The sequence below is a fragment of the Lates calcarifer genome, linkage group LG2 (assembly GCF_001640805.2).
Source record: "Lates calcarifer isolate ASB-BC8 linkage group LG2, TLL_Latcal_v3, whole genome shotgun sequence".
NCBI lineage: Eukaryota > Metazoa > Chordata > Actinopteri > Centropomidae > Lates > Lates calcarifer.
Genome location: NC_066834.1, coordinates 15,621,788 through 15,646,890, shown reverse-complemented (window position 1 = coordinate 15,646,890; position 25,103 = coordinate 15,621,788). Strand labels below are relative to the sequence as shown.

Below are 25,103 nucleotides of genomic sequence, written 5' to 3'. Positions count from 1 at the left end.
CTTCAGAGGTCTGTAGAGTCCATGCCCCAGCAGGTAGAGGTGGTCTTAGTGTTTTGGTTCATCAGTGTGTACAGGAAGTGAATCTAGGCATGCCCCCGCCACAATATTCACACAGCATAAGTAATAAACATGATACATGTTGCAGGATGTTTCCAAGGTGCTGCAGAAAACCGCAGATCTCCCTCAGATAAGGGCCCTTGATATTTGATAGGGGCGGAGCTGGGATCTCTTCAACTGCTGTGTGAGGAGGGAGGAGCTCCGCGGATTTATAAAAACACAGTGGAGGAGCTGGGTACACGGAGCAAGTTCAGGAGAGCTGACCCAGAATGGCACAGAACGGAATATCAGAGAACGGAGTGACTGAGGGAGTCCCGGCTCTGCCCTTCCCTCAGCCCACTGAAGTCCAGGAGATCAGACACACCAAGGTAAGAGAGAGGAGGGGGGGCCGCAGAGACCCGGTTCAGCTGCTGCAGCCTGGGTTTGTTAGTGACAAGACAAAGCATGTCCCCTCACTGTGTCTTTAACTCTGCTCATGTTTTAAATGATCGTGTCAGGTGTCAGAGATTCTACATATTTAACTTTCCACACTCCACAGATTTTTATCGACAATGAATGGCACACGTCCTGCAGAGGGAGGACGTTTCCAACCTTCAACCCGGCGACAGGTGTCAAACTCTGTGAAGTGGAGGAAGCGGACAAAGTAAGAAGGCATCATTTACAGTTATCTATATAATATGATTCATAATAAATGATTTAACTTGGTGCAGACCTGCGTACCGTTTGTTTTCTGCTTCACTGTTTTGGCTCTAAATCGATTTTTTTATGCCAAACTTCATTTAAATATTAGATTATTTAAGTTTTTTTGTTTACTAGTAGAAATGTCTATGAAATACAGTCATATAAGAACTCAACCAAATAAATGAGGTTTTTTTTTTTTTTTTTTTTTTTTTTTTTTTTTTTTTTGCCAAACTTTTATATCCACAAAATATCACACGCCACGGGACATTTAGTTAAAGATAACGTGTGAACTTCAGTATTTTTAAAATAAAGTAGGTCTGTTATTATTACTACCACTACTCTGTGGCTATTTCTTCCAATAGAGGCCTAATTAAGAACTGAAAACGGGCCATAACATTTTAGAAGAAGCCATACTGTGGCCCAGTGCTGTACTTTTTGCTGCATTTATTTCCGCTTTATTTTTTTGTGTGTAGGAAGACGTGGACAAGGCGGTGGAGGCAGCCAGAGCGGCCCGGCAGAGAGGCTCTGTGTGGCGGAGAATGGACGCGTCCAGCCGCGGGAGGCTGCTGCACAAACTGGCCGACCTGATGGAGAGGGACCGGCTCCTGCTGGCGGTGAGCTCACTCTCAGTTTAATGTTTTCTGCAGACAGCTGCTCTAACAACGTGTCGTACATTGACACATTAACAGTTTTACTTACAATACATTTTTTTGCTTAGTGTATCAGACTGTCCCGTAGGTCCGGTTCAGTTCAATTATCTAAAAGATAAACAAGTTAATTAAAAACATTCTGCATACAAGGATGGAATCATTACATTTACTTCAGACGAATTATTAATTATTGATTAAAGAAAACATAGCCTTCTAAGTTTAAAACACTGCAGAATATTAGGTTGATACATGACCAGACATTAGAAAGTGGTTAGTGTCATAGTGACAACATATCACTGTTTTATCACCACAGAAGACTTATTTAGGCATAACATGATCACCAAAATACACAGCTGACGACAGAAAGTTGTTCTGATTTCCAGTAAAACTGATCAATATGCAAAAAAAAAAAAAATCTTATTACAATTATTTTGACAGATATTACAATATGAGTCAGGATTTTAGTGGGAATTTTTGAATTTCATTCTCACTGAAAAAAATAACAGTGATGATAATGGTGATATTTGCTGGGGTCTGTACCAAACAAACATGTTCCCTCACATCTGGAGAACATGATAAGTCCACAATGATTTATGTACGTCGTTATGTTGTGACACATTTCACCTTTATCCAAAAAAGTACAGCACCTGTGATATGGATACTGCAACTGAGATAATATTTAGAATAATTGTTCGGCCCTAATTTCCAGTAGTAGAAAAAGTATTAAGTATTCAAATCCTGTACTGCACCTCATTAAAAAACTTGCATTATACATTTAGAGTAGAGCCTCTGTCAGGGAGATATTATTATGTTTTATATTATATTTGATTATTATTACTGATGCATTAATGAATTTGTGATCAGCATTTTGAGCTTTATTGACTCTAAGTGGAGATGGTTGAGAGTATTTTATATTATTTTGAGTGATTAATTTATTGTATAACAAGGTTTAACAGGTTTTAACAGGTTTTTTAAGTAACTATAGCAGTCAGATAAATGTAGTGGAGTAAAAAGTACAGTGATTCCCTCTGAAATGTATTGAAATAGCATTGAATAGCAAAAATGGAAATACTCAAGTAAAGTCCCTGTGTTCAGGGACTTGCAGTACTTTCGTAAATGTATGTAATGGTGAAAAGTTCAGTTCCATCACTTTCTTCTTACAAACTCAGAATCAGAATCAGATATTTTTTCAATGATCAGAATAGATCTCAGTTGTAGGAGTAAGTTCTGTTTCACAAACAACAAACCTGTGGGATTTTCCTGCAGCTGTCCATGTGCTGTCATGGCTCTGACTTATTCCTATCAGGGACTGGCCTATATTATTGCATGACATCATGACACTGTGACCCCACCCCGGTCTCTCTCTCTCTCTCTCTCTCTCTCTTTGTAATGACTGCTGGATGTTACGTTCCCTCTCTCTCAGATATTGTTTGGAATGAAATCCCCCGTTGCTGTGCCTTTTTCACTCTGTTTAGCTGCCAGCTTGCAGTAAGACTCAGATCTGTAAATGAACCCTTACAGATGTGAGTGAAGTAATAATACCAGATTGCATGTGACTGCTAATTGCAAACATGCTCTGGAGTGGTAGTGTGCAGGGTATGGCTAATTACACTAAACTCCTAGCTATGTTTGAGGAAATATGGTCCAGATTCAGGCCGTTTAAAAGGTACAGTGAAGTGGTAGAGTGGTTTCAGTGTCTGTTTGTCTCCTTATTTTCCCGTTTACAATGAAATAAACTCCAGTAAACATGGTATATATGTTGGAAAAAGAGTGGAGAACAGTGGACCACTGTGGCCGACATCCCACTGCACCACCCTTGGCTCCACACTGAAACTACCATGCCAGCTATTTCAGCCTCATACAACTCGCTGCCTTTGTTAGGCCCCAAATTAATTCACCATTATTATAGTAATTATTATTATTATATCTGGAACCAACGAGTATAGCATCATATTAAATTCCTGGTAATAAAACTGTAGATGGCCGGCAGTAACTTTATGGGCAAGAGGGAGGCCTGGAAGGTACCAGAGATTATAGATATTTATTTAAGGATTACTCTGGTTTATTACAATTTTGGTCTTATTATTGGAGTTTTTGTCCAACATTTCGATCAGATGATAACATTGTGTTCCCCCAATGTAGAACTGTAACACATCAGTCTGAACAGTCAGATGATTAAAAACAAGGCCACAGTTTATCCAGAAAATCTGAATCAATTTATTTGCAGATCAGACTGAAATTGGTGAAATATTGAGTAAAGGAAAACTGCACAGGAAAACAACAGTGGGTCAGTGTTAAAGTAGGGAGTGAAGTTTACAACAGAGACTCGGGGTAGTAATTGTACTGTGCGCCTTTATTTTGTCCTCCAGATAGGTTTTACTAACCTGGGAGTTTGTTCTCGACATGGCGGCCAGGAAGAAAAATCTTTTGCTCTTGCTCTTGTAAAACAGTATATTTTTGCCTCTTCAGACCTGAAACATTATTCATATCAAACAATATGAGAAGTTAAATTTACTCTAAATGAATCACTCACAAATCTGGCGTGAGGTATACATTCCTTCATCTTCAGATCACCAGCAAAATGTCAAGGCCATGTACCGAACCGTGATGCTAGTTTTTCCTGATTCCTCAGACCCTGGAGACTCTGGACACAGGGAAGCCCTTCCTCCAGTCCTTCTACATCGACCTGGACGGCAGCATCAAAACCCTTCGCTACTATGCAGGCTGGGCCGACAAGATCCATGGCAAGAGTCTGCCTGTAGGTGAGTGTGTGGTGCGATCGTCCTTTAGCTGTCAGGAAACTAAACCATTGTGATTAAGAACTGAGACACTAAAGGGAGGAAAAATTCACATGGCACTACTAAGATTTAGTTATGAATGTAAATCTGAAATAATACTTGGATGAACTTGAAGTCTTGACCCTTTGCAATCATGGATATGTGTATAAAGTACGAGCTGTTATCTGTTTAATAGCTTGACTGTTTAAAGCAAGGCAATGTGACTTTTGCTGAGCAGGACATTGGTGCCTTAAATTCTGTTGGGCTTTAGCAGCATAACCCTAGAGGCTAACAGGTCATATATTGAAAATAAAGCCTGTTAATAGCTCAGGCAACAAACACACTGTCTACTCATGTCAAGTCAGCGCTCGGCTGAGTGTAACACACCTCTTGCAGGAGATCGTATCCACTCGACCCAAGTTATATGGAGCAAGAACAGGTGTTTGAGGTGCAGAGTGGGAATGATACAGGCCATTCTCCCTATTAGAAGCTAATGTATACAAAATGATTTTGAAACTGATATTTTAACCTCCTAAGACCCGAGTGTTGATTTTGTCTGCATGTCTAATTTCTCCTGTTTGGGAACAGTAGGACCTGAAAAACTAAACCATGTCTTTGAACAGGAAATAGTTTTTGAAAAAAAAAAAAAGAAGTCAGCATCTAGGGAAAATGGGTTTATTTTATTGTATTTCCTTGCCTAAACATGGCTGTCTGAAAACAAAATTGCAAACAACCCAACACATCTAAAAGCCTTATGATTGTTCAACATTTTGTAACTCTATAAATTTTCCTTCTACCATACTCCAAACTAGGAATCTGTAGGAAGTGTCACACTTGTTGGCCTGTGTGAATTTCTGCTAACATTTACTAACAGGCTATGAACAGCAGCTCTCACTCTGTTTGTCTCTCAGTGAAATGATGAATAAGCATCTAGAAAACTGAAAAATAAATCTGAATGGTGATGTCCTGTTGTCATATCAATCAACAAATATTATTGAGCAGAAAAAGTTTCAACCATAAACTCTGCTCAGGTTTTTTTCCTCTGATACTTTCATCTTGAGCTCGGCTGTAGAGTGTGTTGACAGAAATTGGTGCCATCTTGTTTTTACACTGTTGAGTGCATTGTGATTTTGAACACTAGGTTGCACAAAACTAGCGGCACAATTACCACATCCCAACATAATTTATAGTGAAACTGCAGAGCTTGGTGGGTGTCAAGAGATTTTTTATTATTATTATTATTGTTACACTAATTTGACAGTTGATGGAATGAATTAGTAATTTGTGCTCTCAGATTAATGACCCATGAACACAAATTAGTAAACTATCTTCTGACATCACAAGTTAATTAATTTGCCTTTTTAAATTACTGTTAATGCTGTTAATGTTAAAGGTGTCAAATCCATTCAGCTCAGGGAGGAGTACTCAGAGTGTTACCAGCAGTGTTATTATATTATGGGACCTTACATTTATTCAACACATTAATAATTTGTGCTCCCAAATTAATTTATTTGCTCATTTTAACAAAGATAATATTTACACATGAATAACTAAATAAAGATAATTAAGAATAGCATGAGATGAGTTTCCAGAGTGCCTGAGAAACACAGAGGTACTTTTTTCAGAATCCATAACCTGCGCACTGTTGGGAAACAAGTTAATTACGATGGAGTTGGTGACTTGTCCTAGCTCAGGATTGTCCTCAGCCCTGGGTGGTATCTCATTCAGCCTCTTAATACTTCCCCCTTTTTGTCAAATCCTACTTTGCCTCTCCTCCGCCTCTGCAGGACAGCAGATAGACAAAACACGCTTGCCTTTTCCTCCTGATTAGATCCTAATAGTGTGGTGAGAGACGAACGGCACGGTAGGACAAAAGGAAGAGGAAGAGGCAGAGATAGTGATCAGTGAGGTGCAACAGTCTGTGGGGATTAACAATCCGTGCTGTGCTCAGTGCCTTCGCCAATACCAGCAGCCACTCAGCCAGTAATCCCCAGCTCTGAACTGGAGTCGTCTCACCACTGTTCACCAAGAAGATGATTGAGCTGTTGTTTGATATGCAAAGTGCAAAATTGTAGGCAAAATACACACGGTGAAACTCTGACTCAAATTATAATTCTACAATGAACATTAAACATGCTTTAGTGGTAGAGAAGCTGTACAGACTAATTATGGTTTTGTTTCATTCAGGTGAAGCTGAAGTAATTATTGTTATGTAATAGAAACTTCAATAACTTCTCCTTCATTTTAAATTTTCTCACTCTTTGGTGCATTTCAAAATGAGAAAATCAAACATATGTACCTGGTATCTGTCCACCATCTGAAGAAACGGTATAGATAAAGTACAAACAGCAGTCTAAAAAACAACAACAACAAAACAACAATATAAATAAAGATAGCACAACAATTATGAAACATCAACAGGTTTCTCCTTCATAAATTCAAATAAGGACCGACAAAATGCTAATAACGCAACCAGTTGACAGAGTGAGACAAAAAGAAACCCACCAGACACCAACAGAGCTAAATCAGTGATATTTTCACTTTTCATTTCATTCATTCCTCTTACCAGAAGATTTGTTGTGCTGACAGTGGCTGAATCACCAGGATTACAGACATAATAAGTGGCTCCTCGGCTGCTTTCATTTTCTATTTTACAAAGACTGAAATTTTCACGAGCTTAATAAGCTTGCAGTGGTTTAATTTATTTGACATTATGAAATGTTAGAGGATGTTATAAGTCCATGCCAGTACCAACATTATCACTGGAAAAAAAGTTGCAAAGTCACAAGTCAAACAGCAAAAAGTAAATGATTAACATCATTATTAACATTCAGCTTATTGTGATTGCAATTGCAGAGGTAATTTTCCCAGTGCCACAGAATCTAAAGACCCAGGTAAGCCTTAAAGGGGACCTATTATGTTATGTAATTTCCAGCTCTATATAATGCTATAACATTAGCTTTTTACTTCTGGAGAAAGCTATAAACCAGCTACACCACGGTCACATGACATCAACTTCTCCACCAACTTGTCATTTAATTTAGCTCTGACCTCTTCTACAAAAGCCTTTCTTCTTAGAAAGTTAGTGATAGTTTGAAAGAGTGTGAGTATAAACACAACGAGGCTGTAAAGGTGGACTGGTGAGTAGATCAGTTTTCATGTTAACATCCCCAACAACCTTTGTAGTCTCATTTAGACACTCGTTGGTTTTATGTGGAGGTTGGCAACTTAAAAAACTTTAAAAACCACAGGTGTACTATTTTCTGACAGATTTTATGTTGTAGAATAAAACGTGAAAATGTCTTGAGCTTGTGTTAAAACCACAGACCTTATTTCAGACATTTAACCAAAAACCCACTGACTTTGGGATGAGGGAACCGGAAGTGCTAAAATGCTAACTGATTCCCAGGTTTTAGGACTCATTCTATTGTCTAATAAACATTATATATAATAACAAAAGATTTGGCTTAAAAAATCTGATCATCTGGTACAATACTGGTTGAACTTGCAGTTGCATTGCTTTAAGTTTTGATCCAAGAACAAAAAATTGGATACACAAAGTATAAAGATACTGAGTGTAAAGATTTATTATAAAATAAACATATAATACATAACAAAAATGGGAGGAGAACCAAGACACAATAAATGACCACAAACCTTAACTCACTGAAATCAATGGGTTAAATATGTAGTCAACCATTTCAGTGCTGATGAAAACACATGCTTCTTGTGAATCTTGTGTTACACGCTGATAGCAGAGTCAAAGATAAAGGCAGCTGGAGATGAGTCCTGTTGTAGGGGAGCCACCCAGTCTGTAATCAGTTACACAGGAAACTAGAGAAGGTCAACATGCTGAGTCTCTGATACATCCATGTACAGTCTACCTTAAGTCACGTGTTAGCGTCATGTCAGTATTGGTGGGGCTTTCAGAAAGGATTTAAATAAAAACTTAAAAATACAAGAGAAATTCTGCACATACACAGTTTCTGCTTCCTTTACAGAAATATTTTCACTCTAAACATTGTGTGAAAAGTTGTTCAGTTTAAGAAAAGGTCATTAAGAACTGACAAATCCTCCAATTTAATTAGATTAATCGTTTGTCCACACAGTGACACAAACAGAAACGTTTCCTGGTCTGACGCCTCAATCAGCAGCATGATATCATTCATCTGTGCTCTCCAAAAACATTACAAATCTCAGTTGAAATAAGTCTGTTTTATGATGTGACACCACTGTAGTTAATATTTGGAAACATCGTGGTTGGGGTAAAAATTACTACTTAGTTTAAGGTTAGGTGACCTCTGTTGTCATGGTCACAAAAAATAAATACTTGGGAATAAGGTTCATGGAGAAACATGGTCACGGTTAAAAAAAACCTAACAATGTTGGCTGGTGTTTGAAAACAGTAAAGAGCAGCAGTCTACTGTGTTAAAGTCCAAAGTTTTTTTCATCCATCCATCCATCCCAATTTCCTCCTTGACCATAAACATTTGTCGTTTACTTGCAGAAATGACTGATTATTTAAAGAATTTAACACCCGTTGACATTTTTTTCTTTCTATTTTTTGACCTTGAGCAGTTTCACTTCCCACCTTGCTGCTGTACAAGTTTAATCTAGGACTCATTTCTGGGTGTAGTTACAGGTGAAACAGAGCACACCTCCAACCAAACCCAACCACACCCATCAGATGTGTTGGGTAACTTTGCTTTTAAGAGTAAGTTCATATGTTACAAAATTACTGATATTAAAAAGTAACGTTAGGTTAATTACGTACTGAGAAAAGTAACTTTTGTGTTACCAAAAATGTAGCATCAGCATTGTTCTACTCCTCTTCAACAAGCCTCACTGCCATTGTTGTGGAGCTGTTAGCTTAGCTTGAAGCTGCTTCTTCAAATTTGAAGTAGAGTTCTTTACAGCTGACAGACACTTATCACCCAAGCACAGTTTGCATTTCACTGTGATGTTCTTTTCTTTTTCACCCACAAATTCAAAATAATGTGAATATTTCCACAGCGTAATGGTTGTCCTGACCACACTGACACACTGTAGGACAGGAAACCTTCCACTAGTTCGTTAGCGTGGATTGCCTATTTGAAAATGTAACTAACCGATGATTACCTGAATCGCAAAACTAATGTGTTAAGTTACTCATTTCAACAAAAAAGTAATCAGAGTACTCTAATACATTACACTGCCCATCAGTGATGCTGGTTGTGATGTCTCAGTCTTCTTTCCTTTTCAAACTTACAATATAGTGTATAAAAGTGATTGTGCTGTTTCTGTTTTTTGTCTTCTTTTTTTTTTTTTTTTACAGATGAAAGCTTCGTATGTTTAACTAAACATGAGCCAGTCGGTGTGTGTGGAGCCATTATTCCAGTAAGTCCAGAAGGGATCTAGTTTGAATTTATTAGCCATAATATGTAATAGGAATTTTGATTACTCTTCATATATTCATACTATTCATACATTGCTGTTGATATAGGGTTACAGTGAGTGTGGGCCTGTATAACTCTAACTGTTTTGGAGACATAAATCTGTTTACACGGTCAAATCATTATAACTCGTCAAATTTTATTTCATTTTTGGTTTACAGTCAGGGTAAGGTTAGGTTTAGGTTAAGGGTAGGCCAGGCATTAGGGGTTATGGTTAGGCTTACGGTAAGTCTCCAGGAAATTAATGTAAGTCAATGTAATGTCCTCTGAAGGGATGGAAACACAACTTTGTGTGTATGTGTGCTTTTATTCTGCTGGGGAGATCCACTAAAATGTGCCTCAGGATGTTTGACCATTTGGCTGTAATACAATCTGTTCTTATTAAGCATTTTTAAAAATCTGAACATTGCACAATATCTAGTTTATAACTTGAGGATATAGAATCCAACACAGTGTTAACTGTATGGATAATTATCATACATGTGTTTTAAGTATGTCATCAGAGAGTTAAAAGCATGCTCTGACATTCTGGGAAAAACATTCATTTTGTTTACTGTCTTCTCCAGAGTTCAGAGAGTATGGATATCCATTTCATCTGTGTAGATCAGTACAGTGATAGATCCAAGCCTCAGGAGCAGGAGCTGGGCTGTGTGGCATTTTTGCACAGTCATGGTCACGTGACACCCTGGAAAGCAGAAAAATGTTTTTCCATTCCAAAAGAAAATTTTCTGATTGTGATACACATTCACAATTACTCTTTAAATTCAGAAAGAATTCTAAACATTACGTTCAAAAAGCAGCAGCAGAAATTGGAGAAACTTTTTTGGCATGGCATTTGCAGCTCTCAGTGGAATGACTGGGCTGCCATGTTTAGATTCATAATCCATTGTTGAATACATCCATGGATTGATCTCAGAGGCTTAGCTTAGCACATAGACTGTAAAAGGGAGAGTTTGCCTGCAAAAGTCCGTCCAATATGGGAGCTATCTTATGTGCTCATTGTATCTTGTCTAACACATAAAAAGGATTGTGGTTTTAAAAGCTGCAGGTTTGTGCTCTATCCTAACCTGAAAATGAGAGTGTTGGAGTTGCTGGAAGATTTATTTATTTATCCGTCCGTTGGCTCATTCATTTGCTCTTCTGTCTGACTGTTTGTCTGTCTGTTCATCCATCTTTCGTTCATCCCTCTATCCACGTAATTTGGCCTCTTGATGTGTGATATTTCAAGCCCGTCTTGAGGGAATTCCTTCAAACTGCACAAATGTTCACTTGGGCTCAAAGACAAGGTGATTTGATTCTGGTGGTCAGAGGTTAAAGGTCAAGGTCTATGATGGCACAAAATGGCTGTAACTTAAGAATTGACACACAAATTATCTACAGCTAGACTGATTAGAAGAAACATACAACCAAGGTGAGCTGGGCGGTAATTCTAGTCTATGTTGGTATTGTGCCGAAAAACCAAAACCAGGACAGAGGTTGGGATGGATGGAGCAGTCAAGAAAAAGTGCAACACTGGAGACAGCTGTTCACTGTTCTCTTATTATGTTTTCGGGTTGTCCATATGTACCATTTTCGTGAATGCAATATCTTAGGAACACCTTGAGGGAATTTCATTACATCTGGCAGAAACATCCACTTGGACCAAATGATCACCTGATGAGAATTTGATGGTCAAAGGTCAAGGTCACTGTGACCTCACATCCATCTCATTTTTGTGAACACAATATGTTAGATTCACCTGGAGGGAATTTCATTAGTTCTGGCACATATATGATTGCAGGGGATTTTTGTGTTGCTGTACCACAATTTATCACTGAGATAGATAGCAGCAATACTGACTTGCTGTGCCATCTCCAGCTCTGTAAATAAATTATTCATGTTCTGGACACAGGTATAGAAGAGAGATGAAATCTTCTCATCTTATCTTACAGTGCTCCTTTAATGCAGTAGGCCCCTTAAGTGTCAACAGGTATTAAGGTTTAATTGGAACTGTTGCAGACTGACCTTAATTTTCCAGAAAAGCACTGATCATAAATGTGTAGTGCTAGTAAGGCAACTGCACTCATTTCACAGTATTGTTGGGATGTGAGGATGAAATGAAACCGTGTGTACCAGAAACCTTATCTTAATCTTTGCTCTCCCTAAACAAGACCTCCTCTATGCTAATCCCTTTAGGGCTATTCTTACAGGAATACACTGCCTCAACCCTGTGCTGCTTGGATTTACTTTCACACATTGGAATATATGTTTTTTTTTTTTCTTTTGATAATAACTTCTTCAGATTTAGGGTGGGGCAGTGTGTTTCACCGTATTGTTTTTCACTTTGTCATAGATCCAGACAGACACATGAGTATAATTTCAACATCATGACAGAATACAGTCATTCAGTTTTTATCTTTGAGCATAAGCCTATAACCTCTAATGTTGCTTTGGCAACAAAGGAACAAAACGGCTGTTGTTTGACATGGGAGATTATATCATAAAAGTGAAATTTATACTGAAGAACGTTGTGTAATTACTGAAAGTACTGTTGGCACTCACACCACATGACTCATTGTCAGAGGAAAACAGGAAACCTTTCTCCTGACTTGTGATCCCAAGATCCCTTAATGGCGCTGAGTGTTTCCAAAGTGTTGTAAATTTAACAATGCCTAAACAATAAACATGCAGCACTCACATATATTGCTGTCTAATTTGGGTTTAAGTGCCCAATTATTTGTCCATTGGTTTCCAACATGGAAACAAGCAACTGGAAAATAAATGACCTCTTCTTCTGAATTTGTTTACTTTGAATCATCTCCAGTCCTGATGATTTAGAGCTCCTTTTATTGTCTTGTATATTCCCTCCAACCTAACATCCAAGTGATAAAGTGGATTTAACTTGGAAAACCAAAGTAGTGATGATTTGTGTGTTTCTTGGATTATTAGCTCAAGTTTGTGCCTTTCGTGTAGTCGTTATTATTTCCATTGGAGACCGCCGCAGTGATAGATTATAACAGAATCACAGAAATAAGCTACTGTTTATATCAAAAACTTTGATTAAAAAACTAATTCTAGACTACAATTTGACAAAAGTAGGAACCACAAATTACACCTGCATATCTTTTTGTTGAAGTATTATATATAACCAAGGGTGTAGTTCCAACTGGACAAAGCTGACAAAGAGCTTCCATGGGCCCCCTAAAGCAAGGTTTGCTGTATAACAATTGTTTTGTGATGATATGATCACTTGTAAGATCAATTCATCCATCCACTTTCCACTGCTTATCCAGGTCCTGGTAGCCGTGGCAGCTGCTCAAATCACCACCGTTTCTTTCTATGTGAGAGAGCAGGGGTTTCTACTCCAAGCTCCTTCTGGATGTCCAAACACTTCATCCTGTCCCTTGGGGGAAATTCAGCCACCTGAGTAGACTTTCTCACTTATTCATTACCAAGTACTCATGACCTGAAGTGAGAATTGGACGCTAGTAAACTCTGGGCTTTGCTCTCTCTTCACCACTACACTTCATCACTGCTGAAGCTAGTGCTGGCTAAAATGCTCAAACAAATCCAAGCTACTACTACTTTTGCGTTCGAAATGTATGGGGTCTGCACTGGTCTTCAGCCATATGCTTGCGCACACACAAGTCAGACATGTCAAACGCCGTCTCCTTCATCTGCTGAACAGCTTTTATATGTTACCAAGCTGACTGCTAACCATATAATTAAGGGGCATATACAACCTTAAATAGTGTTAAATACATGCTACTGTGATGATACAACATATAAGAGAACTGGTAGATTTTTGTTTATTGACTATAGAAATAATACACACAGAGTAGCAACACAATTATCAAATTAAGTAAAGTAAAAACCATTTTGTATTTCATTCTCATCAGCTTTATGTAGCTTCAAGGTTAATATTTTTGGAAGCATATTACTTTACATATACTCTACATTGCACTCTTGTGGCCTGAAACGTTCACAACACCCAATACTCAAAATACTCAAAATACTCAAAAATAGTCAACATAATCAATGCATTTAGAGGTCCAAGCCACTCCCAGCATTAGCAGATGCCACATCAGCCAACACTCAAAGCCAGGACATACTTTGAATCTCTTCTTTTAGACATTTGTGGTGTTGTGCTTAGATGTACACACAAAATGTAAGGGAAAAAGAATGGAAAAAGAGAGCTTCAGAGAGAAATTTAAAGCCTGCATTCAGTGACACCCACATTTTTGGCCACTTGCTAAATGAAGTGGGTGTGGAAGGCCAGATTGTCATTTTCAGACAGTTACAAATTGCATATCCCTGAGTGTTATCTATTAGAAGCATACTGACCTTTTGACCCCAAAATACTTCAGCTTCTTCAGTGTGGACAGCAATTGTTGTTACTAATGAGCAATATTAACTGACATGATAGGGCTGCTACAATGTAATCCAATGGGCAACTGTCCATGTCAAAATTGTGTTGTACTTATATAAAGGATTTGAATATGATTGAGGCAGTGGTATTCCAGCAGCTCCCCTGGAGTCTGGTAGAGATATATGAATATATATACATTAAACATTTGGGGTTTTGTCAGTGACAAAAACAAGCACTTTAGTGGATGTACTTTGATGTGGACAATTTGCCACTGAAATACATTGCAGCAGCTCTTTCATGGTTCTTGGGAAAATAAAGCCCAGGTTCAAAAAGTTAGTTATCCTTCATTAGCTGACCTTGAGTTTCTCTCTTGAAGTTGGGACTTTTGTTCAAATCCACTTTTAAAAGATTTCAGCTGATATTATCTTTGCATGATGCATACTGCTAAATGATTTGTATTAAATCTCATTGCTACATGTGTTGTTGTGGATGAGTTACATAACCTTTGACTTAATAAGCTCAAGTAGACACACATGTGCATGTACAGTGTTGATTTAGTTTTGAGTTGTTCTCTACTTTACATTGTTATGTTTCATGTAAGAGGCAGTGGTCTCTAAAGGTTAGAGATGTGGGTTTATGGCCATAAGGTTGCAGATTACAATTTCTGAACCAGCGGGATGAATCTGGAAGGGGAGAGTGAAAAAGCTTTCCACTGAGGGGCCTTTGAGCAAGACCCTAACCCCAGCTGCTCCAGTGGAACTGCTCAGTGGCCAGCAAATCAGACTCTGGTCATATTGGGTAGCTTTCAGGTGTGAAATTGTCTAATATAGTCAGTGTCAGGGGGACCAGAGGAGTCTAGGGGATTTATTTAGGGAGGTTCTTAAATACTGGCCACAGTCAGACCACACATTTGAAAATGTTTTGACAGTCAACTAACGTATGTTTTTGTCTCTGACAGTGGAACTTTCCTCTGCTGATGTTCATGTGGAAGATAGCGCCAGCCCTGAGTTGTGGTAACACTGTGGTCGTCAAGCCGGCAGAGCAGACCCCTCTCACGGCCCTCCACGTCGGATCACTCATCAAAGAGGTCTGATGTTAGGCTCAACATGTACAGTGGGATTGATCCAAGCTGTGGGCTGAGACAGGTTTAGACTAGTCCATGTCTTGAACAGATTCTGAATCTGTATTCTTACAGAGAGTCATGTTTTTTAGGGTCGAGACTGTACCCAGCAGGGGAGACAGTCTAAGTGTGGTTTGAAGACTTCCAATAGCCCTTTCACTGGAGGTTTCACTTAAGGATAATGTCCTTCATTTGCACACTTTAAATGTAAATCAACAACAGCATTCCTTGCATATGGGACAAAGATTTTGCACATAAAGTTAACATTTTTATGTTTCAGCATTATGACTGTTACTTAAATTTTGTCCAAACTTTTGATTTTACGAAGTGTTGATTGTGTTACATCAACAACACATAACTGATTAACTTACCTGTAGGTCTAATTGTGCTTTAGTGTTTCACATTGACTTACCTCCAGTTGTGAGCACCCAGGCTGAGTTACTCACCTCCCAGCTCTGTCAAGTTCATAGCATCGGTTAGCATCACAGCTAGGCTAACGTTAGTGGTTAGCAGACGAGGGATTAGCCAATCAAAGGCAGGTTAGAAGAAGAGGGTAAAAAAAATGCTTTTTCCACACTTATCATTCCCATAGATATATCGTCATTAGCTATGAGTTCATGGCTCAATGGGAGCAAAGGAAATGGTCAAAAAACTAAATGTACAGTAAGCACTGAATGCCCGAAAAAGAGCTCTGGACTCGATTGCTCTTCCTCAATTACCGGATGTGTGCCACAGTGAACTGAATTTTTAAAAAGTGAAATTGAAAAGTGAAATGTTTGTGATTCTAATTCAGTTTTTAGTGATATATTTCTGCCCATACGTCAGCCTTTAAAATCATTACCATGTGTCAGTTTAAGTTGTAGAATGTTAACACCTCTCATACAACCCTGAAATCCTCAAATTGCTTGAAAAAAATACAGAAGACATGACTTCATTTCTTAGAGGTGATTTGTTGTTGTAGAGAAATACTAAAATGAGAAACATCAATATGGTACAATATTTAGATATAAGAACGGTGTCCCTGATCAACACACTGCAAACACATGCAAATAGACAAAAAAAAAAAAAAAAAAAGAGAAACACAAAGCTGAAAATATAGAAAATCCAGATGCACTATAGGGTTAAGAGCAGATGTCTGGAATAATATCTGAATCATGCAGTCTGAATGTTTAAAGATTGGAAAAAAACATTTGTATGTCTGTTTTTGTAGTGTGTTTAAGTATTTGGTTTTGTTGTCTTACTTTGCAGTATTTTTCCTAAATGTCATATGGGGTCTTTTGCTCTTCCCTTTTTCATTAAATCACTGGCAATACTCTGCACTAACACACTCTCTCCATTGCCATTTTCAGGCGGGCTTCCCTCCTGGAGTTGTGAACATCGTTCCAGGGTTCGGTCCCACAGCAGGAGCAGCGATCGCCAACCACATGGACATTGACAAAGTGGCCTTCACTGGCTCTACGGAGGTATGTGAATGTATGAGGACACACTTTTGCTGCATAGCCATCATTTTGAAGAAGTAATAAAAGATAAATGCTCTCATATACTTTGATTTTGTTATTGAAGAAGATCAGACCATTACTTTGTTTCACTCCAAGTCCCAATGAAGATTCAAGAACTTAAGTAATACAAGTTTTGGTATAAGACAATAAAGTAAATATTTGACCATGGTTTATGTGATGAAACTATTTATTCAAAGTTGTAAACAAGCCAGGAAGCCAACTACCCACAGTTTTAATGTTAAACATTTCCCTAAAAGTCCCTCCCTTGTCCCAATCGATACTCATACTTGCTTAGTTTTAAATGAAGCTTAACACATGTTGAAGCAGCTGCAGTGTCTGAGTTTGACAAATCACCATCGGACAGCACTGATAGTTCGACCTTGATAGCTCCATAACCACCAGGAACCAACTTTAATCCCTGGTTACTCTGACTGAACCACTAATTCCTCAGTTCATCAAAGGGTTCTTGATCCCTCAGCAAGTCACTTCTAACAGTTGAAAAGCCCTATTTCATACAAAATACAGTAAAAACCATATGCTGTATTGAGTTGTAACGTCTTAAATTTTAGCACACAAAAATCTGAATTGCCAACGTGTCAGTTACAGTGACTTAGATAAAGAGAACTGAAAATAAAAAATGTCATCATATGAAATTAAGTGGCTTTACAATAGACTTTGCTAAAATTTGATGGGCAAAGTAACAAGAATAGCTTTTTTATGCAAAGGAACCATTATTATTCTTCATTTAAGACATTACCATTCACCTAAAATCTTTTTAATCAGGTTTCCCAATGCACCTATTTCTATTTCAGTTGTTAAATATAATCAATGGTTTCCTTAACATTCATTAAAAGAGATATCCATAGTCACACTCACAGCTGAAAACTCACTTGTTCTGTTACGAAGTATAAGTTAAGGAGTTGTATTTTCATTGTTCATGGTTTCATGGTTTACCATTGTGTCTACAGGTTGGCCAACTGATCAAAGAAGCAGCAGCCAAAAGTAATCTGAAGAGAGTAACTCTGGAGCTGGGAGGGAAGAACCCATGCATTGTGTTTGCTGACTGTGACTGTAAGTAAACACACTCTGAGAAGAAACATCAAAATGTTGGATTTTGATTATTTCATCATGCATTAGAGTCGCAACATCACCACTTACTTCTCACTTTTGTGTGCCTATCTCATTGTCAAAAATATAAACTACAGCTAAGTGGTGAATTGCCAGGGACCTGCAAAGAACCCTACCCAGTTTTACGTTCCTGGGTCCAGTGCTGGGTGTTGTTTTACTGTAATCTACTGTAGCAATCATTGAGGACACTGTTCCTCATCCTAAATCTAAATCTGTATAATAGAGAAGAAAAAACAAACAAAAAAAATACTCAAAATCAAACCATCACTAAGGCTTGAAAAAGAAGCCCATTGTCCAGGTGAGCGTTTTGTTTGGTTTATTTTAAATTTTTTGCAAGTAAACAAACAGAGAAAATGACATCCTCTTGAGCCCAATACCTGGCTACCCGTGTTTGTAGATTCACTTGATGTGCCCAAGCTGCCCAGTACCTTCTGAATAAAAGCATCAACAACTACCCACATTAACCAAAATAGTAATACTTATGCTGCAGCCTTATTCTTAAAACAAAACAGCAACAAATAAACAAATTAATGTTTAGGTAAATAAAAATAACTAAAGATACGCTTTTTTAGAGATTTAGCTGGGTCTAGTGTCGCTCTTACTGACAGCTGTTTCCCCAGTGAAAAACAAAACAAAACAAAAAGGAGCCAGTCAGAGCTTTGACAGTGGGATTAAGAATGGTGACTGTAGGAATGACAGAGTAGACAAAGCAGGTAGAGGGTATGAATAAGTTTCAAAATGTAAATTACAACATGTGCTGAACATCACAGACCAATGATACATGATAGAAAATGTTTCCTAAAATGTTAGTGTGGTTCTTATTTTTGCTCTCATTGACTGTGTATCCGTTATGTGTGTCTGCAGTGCAGCTGGCTGTGGAGGAAACCCAGAAAGGAGCTTTTTATAACCAGGGTCAGTGCTGTACAGCCGCATCACGCGTCTTTGTGGAGGAAAGTATTTATGAAGAGTTTGTGCGTCGGAGCATAGAAAACGCCAAGAAGATTGTTGTAGGAGATCCACTAGACCCCCAGACAACACAAGGGCCACAGGTAGGAACAAGTATCACTAAACCTGCAGTGATTGATGGGGAACTTGTTATCAAAAGTTGCTTATTTACACATCCAGCATACTGAACTGCCAATGTGGAGTTTCTGACCATGTGGCAAATGTCCAATATTCACACTCTTTTAGCTCTATTTTTGGTCTCTACCAACAACTAAAGTAAATATTTGGCTCTTTAGCTCTTTATGTTCACTAGCTCTGTTTTATCCAGTTTGTGGGAGACGCTTGAAGCAGCAGTGAAATGCTCTTTAATGGAGGTGGAGCAGTTAGCCAGATGTATACATTTACAGAAACACGTCTTTAACGCTGAAGTCTTTTCTCTTGTTAACACTGAAAACACTTCCGATAAGGCATATGTCACCCCTGTGTCGATAGTTGAAGTTTGGTGCTGAGTGTGAAATGGGCTCATTGTGGATGCCCAGGGGGAAAAACACCCACTATAACTGCTGTTCCCATCAACCGTTAATTACCAGTGAGTGTTTTTGCACCTTCTGGCCTCAGGGGACAGTAATGAGCACATTACAGCTTGGGGAACTGTACTGGCACAAAGAAGACAGCATTTTAAAAAAAGCACACAAAGATGAGATTTATACCTCATTAGAAGTGTTTTCCAACACAGTTTTTCAGATATCAAGGATGAGGACTGGTAGATTTTAGTCTGGTTAACGTCAACAGTAGATTTTATTGTCCCAGAGGAAATTCTCTTTCACAGCATTGTTCAACAATTGACACAGCTAGTTAGTAACTCTGTCTGTGGATGTTTAGAGAAAATAATGCTATGAGAGCAGTGAGAGTGAACCAAAACAGTAAAGTTGCAGGCCAGTGTTTCAGCATATTCTATGAGCATTGCAAAGTATGGCAACAGGGGGGAGCTATTATGTGGATGTCATTTTGTTCGAGTGGATTGGAACGTTATTCATCAGTCTTTGGAAAAGGTGAAAAAAAGTACCTGACAATATTAATATTGCTACAGTATACTTTTGTTTAAGTTCCAGGCACAGTAGGGAGAGTGAGATGGAAAGATGGATATCAATTTCATGTCTGTGTGTTAAGTATTTCGAGTTAGGACATGGTTAGCCTTAGCAAATAAGACTGGAGGGTAAAATAGCTTGTCCAGACATCAGACACGATATTTTATTTGTTTAACTTGTACACATCTTAGCAATGCAAGACCAGCTAAACACCTCTACCTCTGTGTTAGACAAACAGAAAGGAAACTAATATTAGTGTATTACTTTGTGTATTATTAGTGTATTATTTGACTCTGTTTAAAGACAGCAAACAATGATTTTAGATTGTTCCTGTTCCTTATTAAACCATCTCCTTCCCTTGTACACTTGTCCGTCTGCAGATTGACCGACAGCAGTTCAACAAGATCATGGATCTGATTGAGAGTGGGAAGAAGGAGGGAGCCAAGCTGGAGTATGGCGGAGAAGCAGTGGGTGAGAAGAGCCTCTTCATTCAACCCACCATCTTCTCCGAGGTCAAAGACCATATGCGCATCGCCAAGGAAGAGGTTACAACTTGTTTAAGTACATTACAAATGAACTAGACACAAACAGTGCAGGCTACAGGGTCAGTGTGTCACAGTCTACGACAAAGGAGAACAACAGTTTTAGTTCTGTAAAGGCCTGTTTCTGACAACAAAACTCAAAATTATGCAATAGGTCAACAGTACTGACATAAGTCTTACTAGTGTTTATCACCCCTAATTGAAAAGGTGAGACTGGGCCTTGGACTGAAGACTTGCTGTCAGGTTATGTTAAGTGTTGTGGTGCTAATTTGTACGTCACTGGCCTTTCTGTTGTTGAGGTTTTTCAGGAGTTTGCATCTTGTGCTGAATCCTCTGAAGTTTTGGTTGTGAATTTTGAGGTCTGAAAATCTCTCCAACTGTTTCTTTCGGTATGAGATTCTGTTTGTATGATAACCCGATGATGCAAAAAGCTGCACTAAAAAGGTTGAAAAAGATAAATGTTACATACAGTATGTGGGTTAAAAACTTCTAAAACACAACTCCTCCTTTAGCTGGTGGAATGTCCAGGAGGCATGCAGTAGATTGAAAAGCTGGTACTAGCTTAGACAGTAATTCAATGCAATACTCAGCTGATTCCTGCAGAAGAAGATAAAGAACTAATGTTGTATCTAATCTTATCTATCTAAGTTTAAGATCACTGGAGTAGCACTGGAGGTAGATACACGTAGACCTCGGTTGAAATTTCTAGTGCAACATTTAGATTGTATCTTTATTCTGCACATCATATTTTCTAGATTTGCTAAAGAGAGTCTAGATGAGAGGCTTGTCGAAGCAATTCTTCAACAGCTGACCAAATGAACCATTGTGACTCATGTGTTCAGATACTAAAAACAACATTTTCCAGTGCATATTGAACAAACTTGACCACACTAATTTGAGCTTTTCTAAAAGGTTAAACTTAGTTTGCACATTTGATCCTGTATTTTCTCAGTTTATATCACATATCATGTTTTTTATTTTATGTGTAACAGTATAACTCACTTCTTTGCCTCAGATCTTTGGTCCAGTGCAGTGTATATTCAGCTTTAAGAGCCAGCAGGAGGCCATAGAGAGAGCAAACAGCTCACAGTATGGCCTGGTGTCAGCAGTCTTCACAAGAAGTATGGACAGAGCTCTGTCTGTGTCTGCAGCCCTAGAGACCGGCACCGTCTGGTAAGTCCCTGTTCACAGTCCTGATTCCAGAGGGAAAGATTCAAGTTTGCCAATGTTCCTTTCTTTCTCAAACAATTTCTGCTGTACACATAATAGCTATTATAAACTTCAGAAGCACAACAATCAGAGATAAAGGATGGGGAGGCTGACTCAATTCAAATCTTGAGGACAACAGAAAATCACAAAAATTAAATTTAGCTCTGAGGGCCAAGTTTCAAAACTTCATAACTTTTTTATGTTTCTGTTCATGTACAGATTAAACAAACAAACAAGTTACAATATGTTAATTAGTGCCTTTAAATGTGTTGGTGTTGGTCTAAGTGTATTTTTTTGTCCTAGTCTTTGCGCTTAACTAAAGACAGAGGCAGTGATATCTTTCTTTCTTCCTCTCGCTCAAGGATAAACTGCTATAATGCCCTTCATGCCCAGACACCCTTCGGAGGATATAAGATGTCAGGAAATGGACGAGAACTGTAAGTATCCTAACTGTTTCTTTTACATTTCATATTCTTGGGTTATATCTGGTCACTATGAATTCCCTAACCTGCCTCATGTGTCCTCTCTGTCCTCTCAGCGGAGAGTATGCTCTGGCTGAGTACTCCGAGGTGAAAGCAGTGACCATCAAACTGAGTGAAACCATTTGAGGAGAACTTTGGAAAATCCAGCGCTCTTCACTTCCCCTCACATCAGGCCACAACACAATTCTCCACATCCCCCGCATTCCTGTCTTTGTCTCAGTCAGGCTCATGATGTTGACATTAATGTCAGGCCTATACAGTAACATAGCCCTAAAAGAGTCATTGTTTTATCACCTTTTCTATGATTTACTGTAATGTCGGTGTATAAAACTGCTAATGCTCTGTTTTACCAGTTCATATTTTCCAATAATTTATTTGTAAGTTAATAGCTCCCACAAATAAGTGATCAGTACAACAGTAATTATCAAGAAGAGTCAGTGTTCAACTGGTACACTGCCAACAACACTATGTAACAGAAATGTTGCTCCTGGATAGTATGTCTTATTTCTTAATCACTTATGTTGTAAAAGTATTAAAAATGGCCATTATTCCCTCCTTTCTGATCTGGATAATGAAATTTAGAAATTAGCCCATTTTCTATGTAAAAACAGGCAAATTTGCACATTTTCATTTACATAAGGTCTGAATAAAACAACATATGAATCAAGATTTACATGGATTTATACTAAAGTTATAAAAAATGTTTAGAAGTGAGTAGTTTTCTGAGATTTACTGTACTATCTCACCTTCTAGAGGTTTTTTTTTTTTTTTTTTTTTTTGCAGTAAAATGAGGTGCCCAGGATTTGTCTTGATCCCCAACAGGCATGCCAAAGTGTGCCTTGTCGTCTTCACACATTTTAGTATATGCTGTTACAGTGCACTTTGTCGCTCTTAATAAATTGGCCATGTACAGAGCAGAATGCATCTGGAGAATGCTTGCAGCTCCTTGATGCCATCTCTGATAGATTCAGATAAGTGTTCACTTAGGCAGCTAGAACTATACTGAAGTGGAGAGTGGTGAGCCCTTGCATATACATTACTATGAAGACAACAACATTCCAGAATGTTCATGAATTCTCTAAGTTCTAGAGAATTCTCTCTCAGCTAATCAGCACTGAATCTACCTGGACTTTTCTGAAAAATTGGCAAATTTGAAAATTTGGTTACCCAGGCCACAGAAGCAAAGTCTGTAGGCATAAGTAAATGGGAAATTACAGTTTCTGCCCAGGACAAGAGAAAGTAACAGTTTTGTTACATAGTGTAATTGATTACCAGAAACTGCTGGCTGAACCCTCAAAGCACAGCAGGGCAGCTGAACATGCACAAATGTGAAATTTGTCCAGAGTCGCGCACACTATGCAACACACTGTATATGAAGCACATCTTTCCAATAATAAATGCATAATGATTGAATATTTCCTTGGCTTTAAATTGGGTAGTTCTTTCCGTCTATAGTTAGCACCAAATTACAGAGTTCTGTTTTGGAAAATACAAAAACTGTGAGTTTGAGACTTGTTCTCTGGCCGTCCTCTGACTCCAGGTCAGTGATCTTTGACCTCTCCCACTGGATGCTATAAGTGGGTTTGATCTGGTGCTGGTCTAGAAAGCTGACGTAGTCTGTTTCTACTGATCATTCAGTCTTCTAACCAGAATCCTTTCTTCTTCAGTGATGTTGTGTTCTTGTAGTTCTGTCCTGTTCCTTGTACCTGTTAATGTCCAATCCAACTGAGTCATTTGTGTTCTCACTTTCAGCTCCTCTGTCTAGATAAGTTTGGGGTTGCAGCGCACATGTGACAGCAGCCATGGAAAAATATTTCCCACATCCCAAAACTGTTGCACTGGTATTACTTATTATTATTTGGACAGTGCATGAGATTATCTGTGCAAATATGAACACTTGCCAGACATTTTGTCCTCATGGTTGTTTTCTGTCATGTCACCTGTGTGGGAATCCCCCTCAACCCTACAATGTTCCAACATACTTAAGTAGTTATAATGATGCAGTTTAATGCCTGCTTAGTCCAGAAATTAGATACATAAATGCACTAAACAGTGTTTAATCAACAAAAATAGGATTTTGTGCTTGAATTTCATTGATCAGTTGTTTTTGTTCATCAAATCTCCCAATGTGGGAAAAGATACAGTAGCTGATGTATGTAGATGAAAAATCAACTTTTTGTTTCTAACTGAAAGCGCTGATTCTGCTCCTGGTGTGATCTGATATAAATGTTCTCTCTGCTGAGGAGAATGTGCCTTCCCTTTTTAAATGTTGGAGACACCTCTGTTTCCTGTCCCAGTTTAAGGTAATATTTACCTTTCCAGGTCCATTTAGTAGCAACAGCAATAATGTTATCATTACATGGATAGTGTCAACTTCAACTTTTTTAAATTTATATAAATATATAACCAGCGTATATATTTGAGTGTTTGTTTATTATCACACATGGAGAAGAAGAATGTCTCTGCCATTTCTCACATAAGTTTTGTAAGCAATTAGAAATTCTGAATAAAGAAAATCATATATATGTCTTGTGTCATTCTTTGCACCTGGTGTACGGGAATTTGTTTCTTTTTATAGGGTGCAGTATGGACCAATGCCACATAGCACATTATTTACAACATAAACTAGTTTGTAATAAACAGTATATTTAAATGGCAGATATTCTGTGCTGAGAACAGTCAGGTGCCTCAATGGAGCAATTTAGGAATAATACAGGTTTAAATATTAACACAGAACAAAGCAGCTCACATCACACTCAACTGCTTATACAGAACAGGGGCAACTACAATGTATAATGTTTTTTCTTGCTAAATATCACATTTAAAACCTTAAGAGATACTGTGCAGGAATCTGTTGTTCTTTTCAGACAGACGTCATTGTTTTGCGAGGCAAAGACAGATGAAGATATTATTTTCTAGTCTTGCTGTTTAATCCTGCTGATTGTAGCAACCAAATTTTATTTAGAAATGTTTAAAGGATGTTTTTAACAAAATGGGCGGCTGGGCATTGTTTCACAAACTCTTAGTGGTCTCTCTTGTCAATATATATTTTTTGCTTCGGATGGCTCCTACTGAGTGACCTTGAAATCAACTCACTCAAAAAAAATATTTTCTCTACTCAAATAAATAAATAAATGCATAAAAA

The 25,103-nt window shown here is 38.2% G+C and overlaps 1 protein-coding gene across 1 annotated transcript; it reads left to right on the top strand.

Annotated features, from left to right (window-relative positions):
• Positions 1 to 267: 267 nt before the first annotated feature.
• On the top strand, positions 268 to 24,483 carry aldh1a3 (aldehyde dehydrogenase 1 family, member A3). The gene is made up of 13 exons (XM_018692925.2): positions 268 to 425; positions 596 to 700; positions 1,212 to 1,352; positions 4,021 to 4,150; positions 9,480 to 9,541; positions 14,904 to 15,032; positions 16,415 to 16,528; positions 17,533 to 17,635; positions 18,557 to 18,741; positions 20,106 to 20,270; positions 21,283 to 21,440; positions 21,839 to 21,913; positions 22,015 to 24,483. Exons 1-13 carry the CDS (start codon positions 327 to 329, stop codon positions 22,082 to 22,084), a joined length of 1,536 nt encoding a protein of 511 aa, XP_018548441.1. The 5' UTR covers positions 268 to 326; the 3' UTR covers positions 22,085 to 24,483.
• The last annotated feature ends 620 nt before the right edge of the window (positions 24,484 to 25,103 follow it).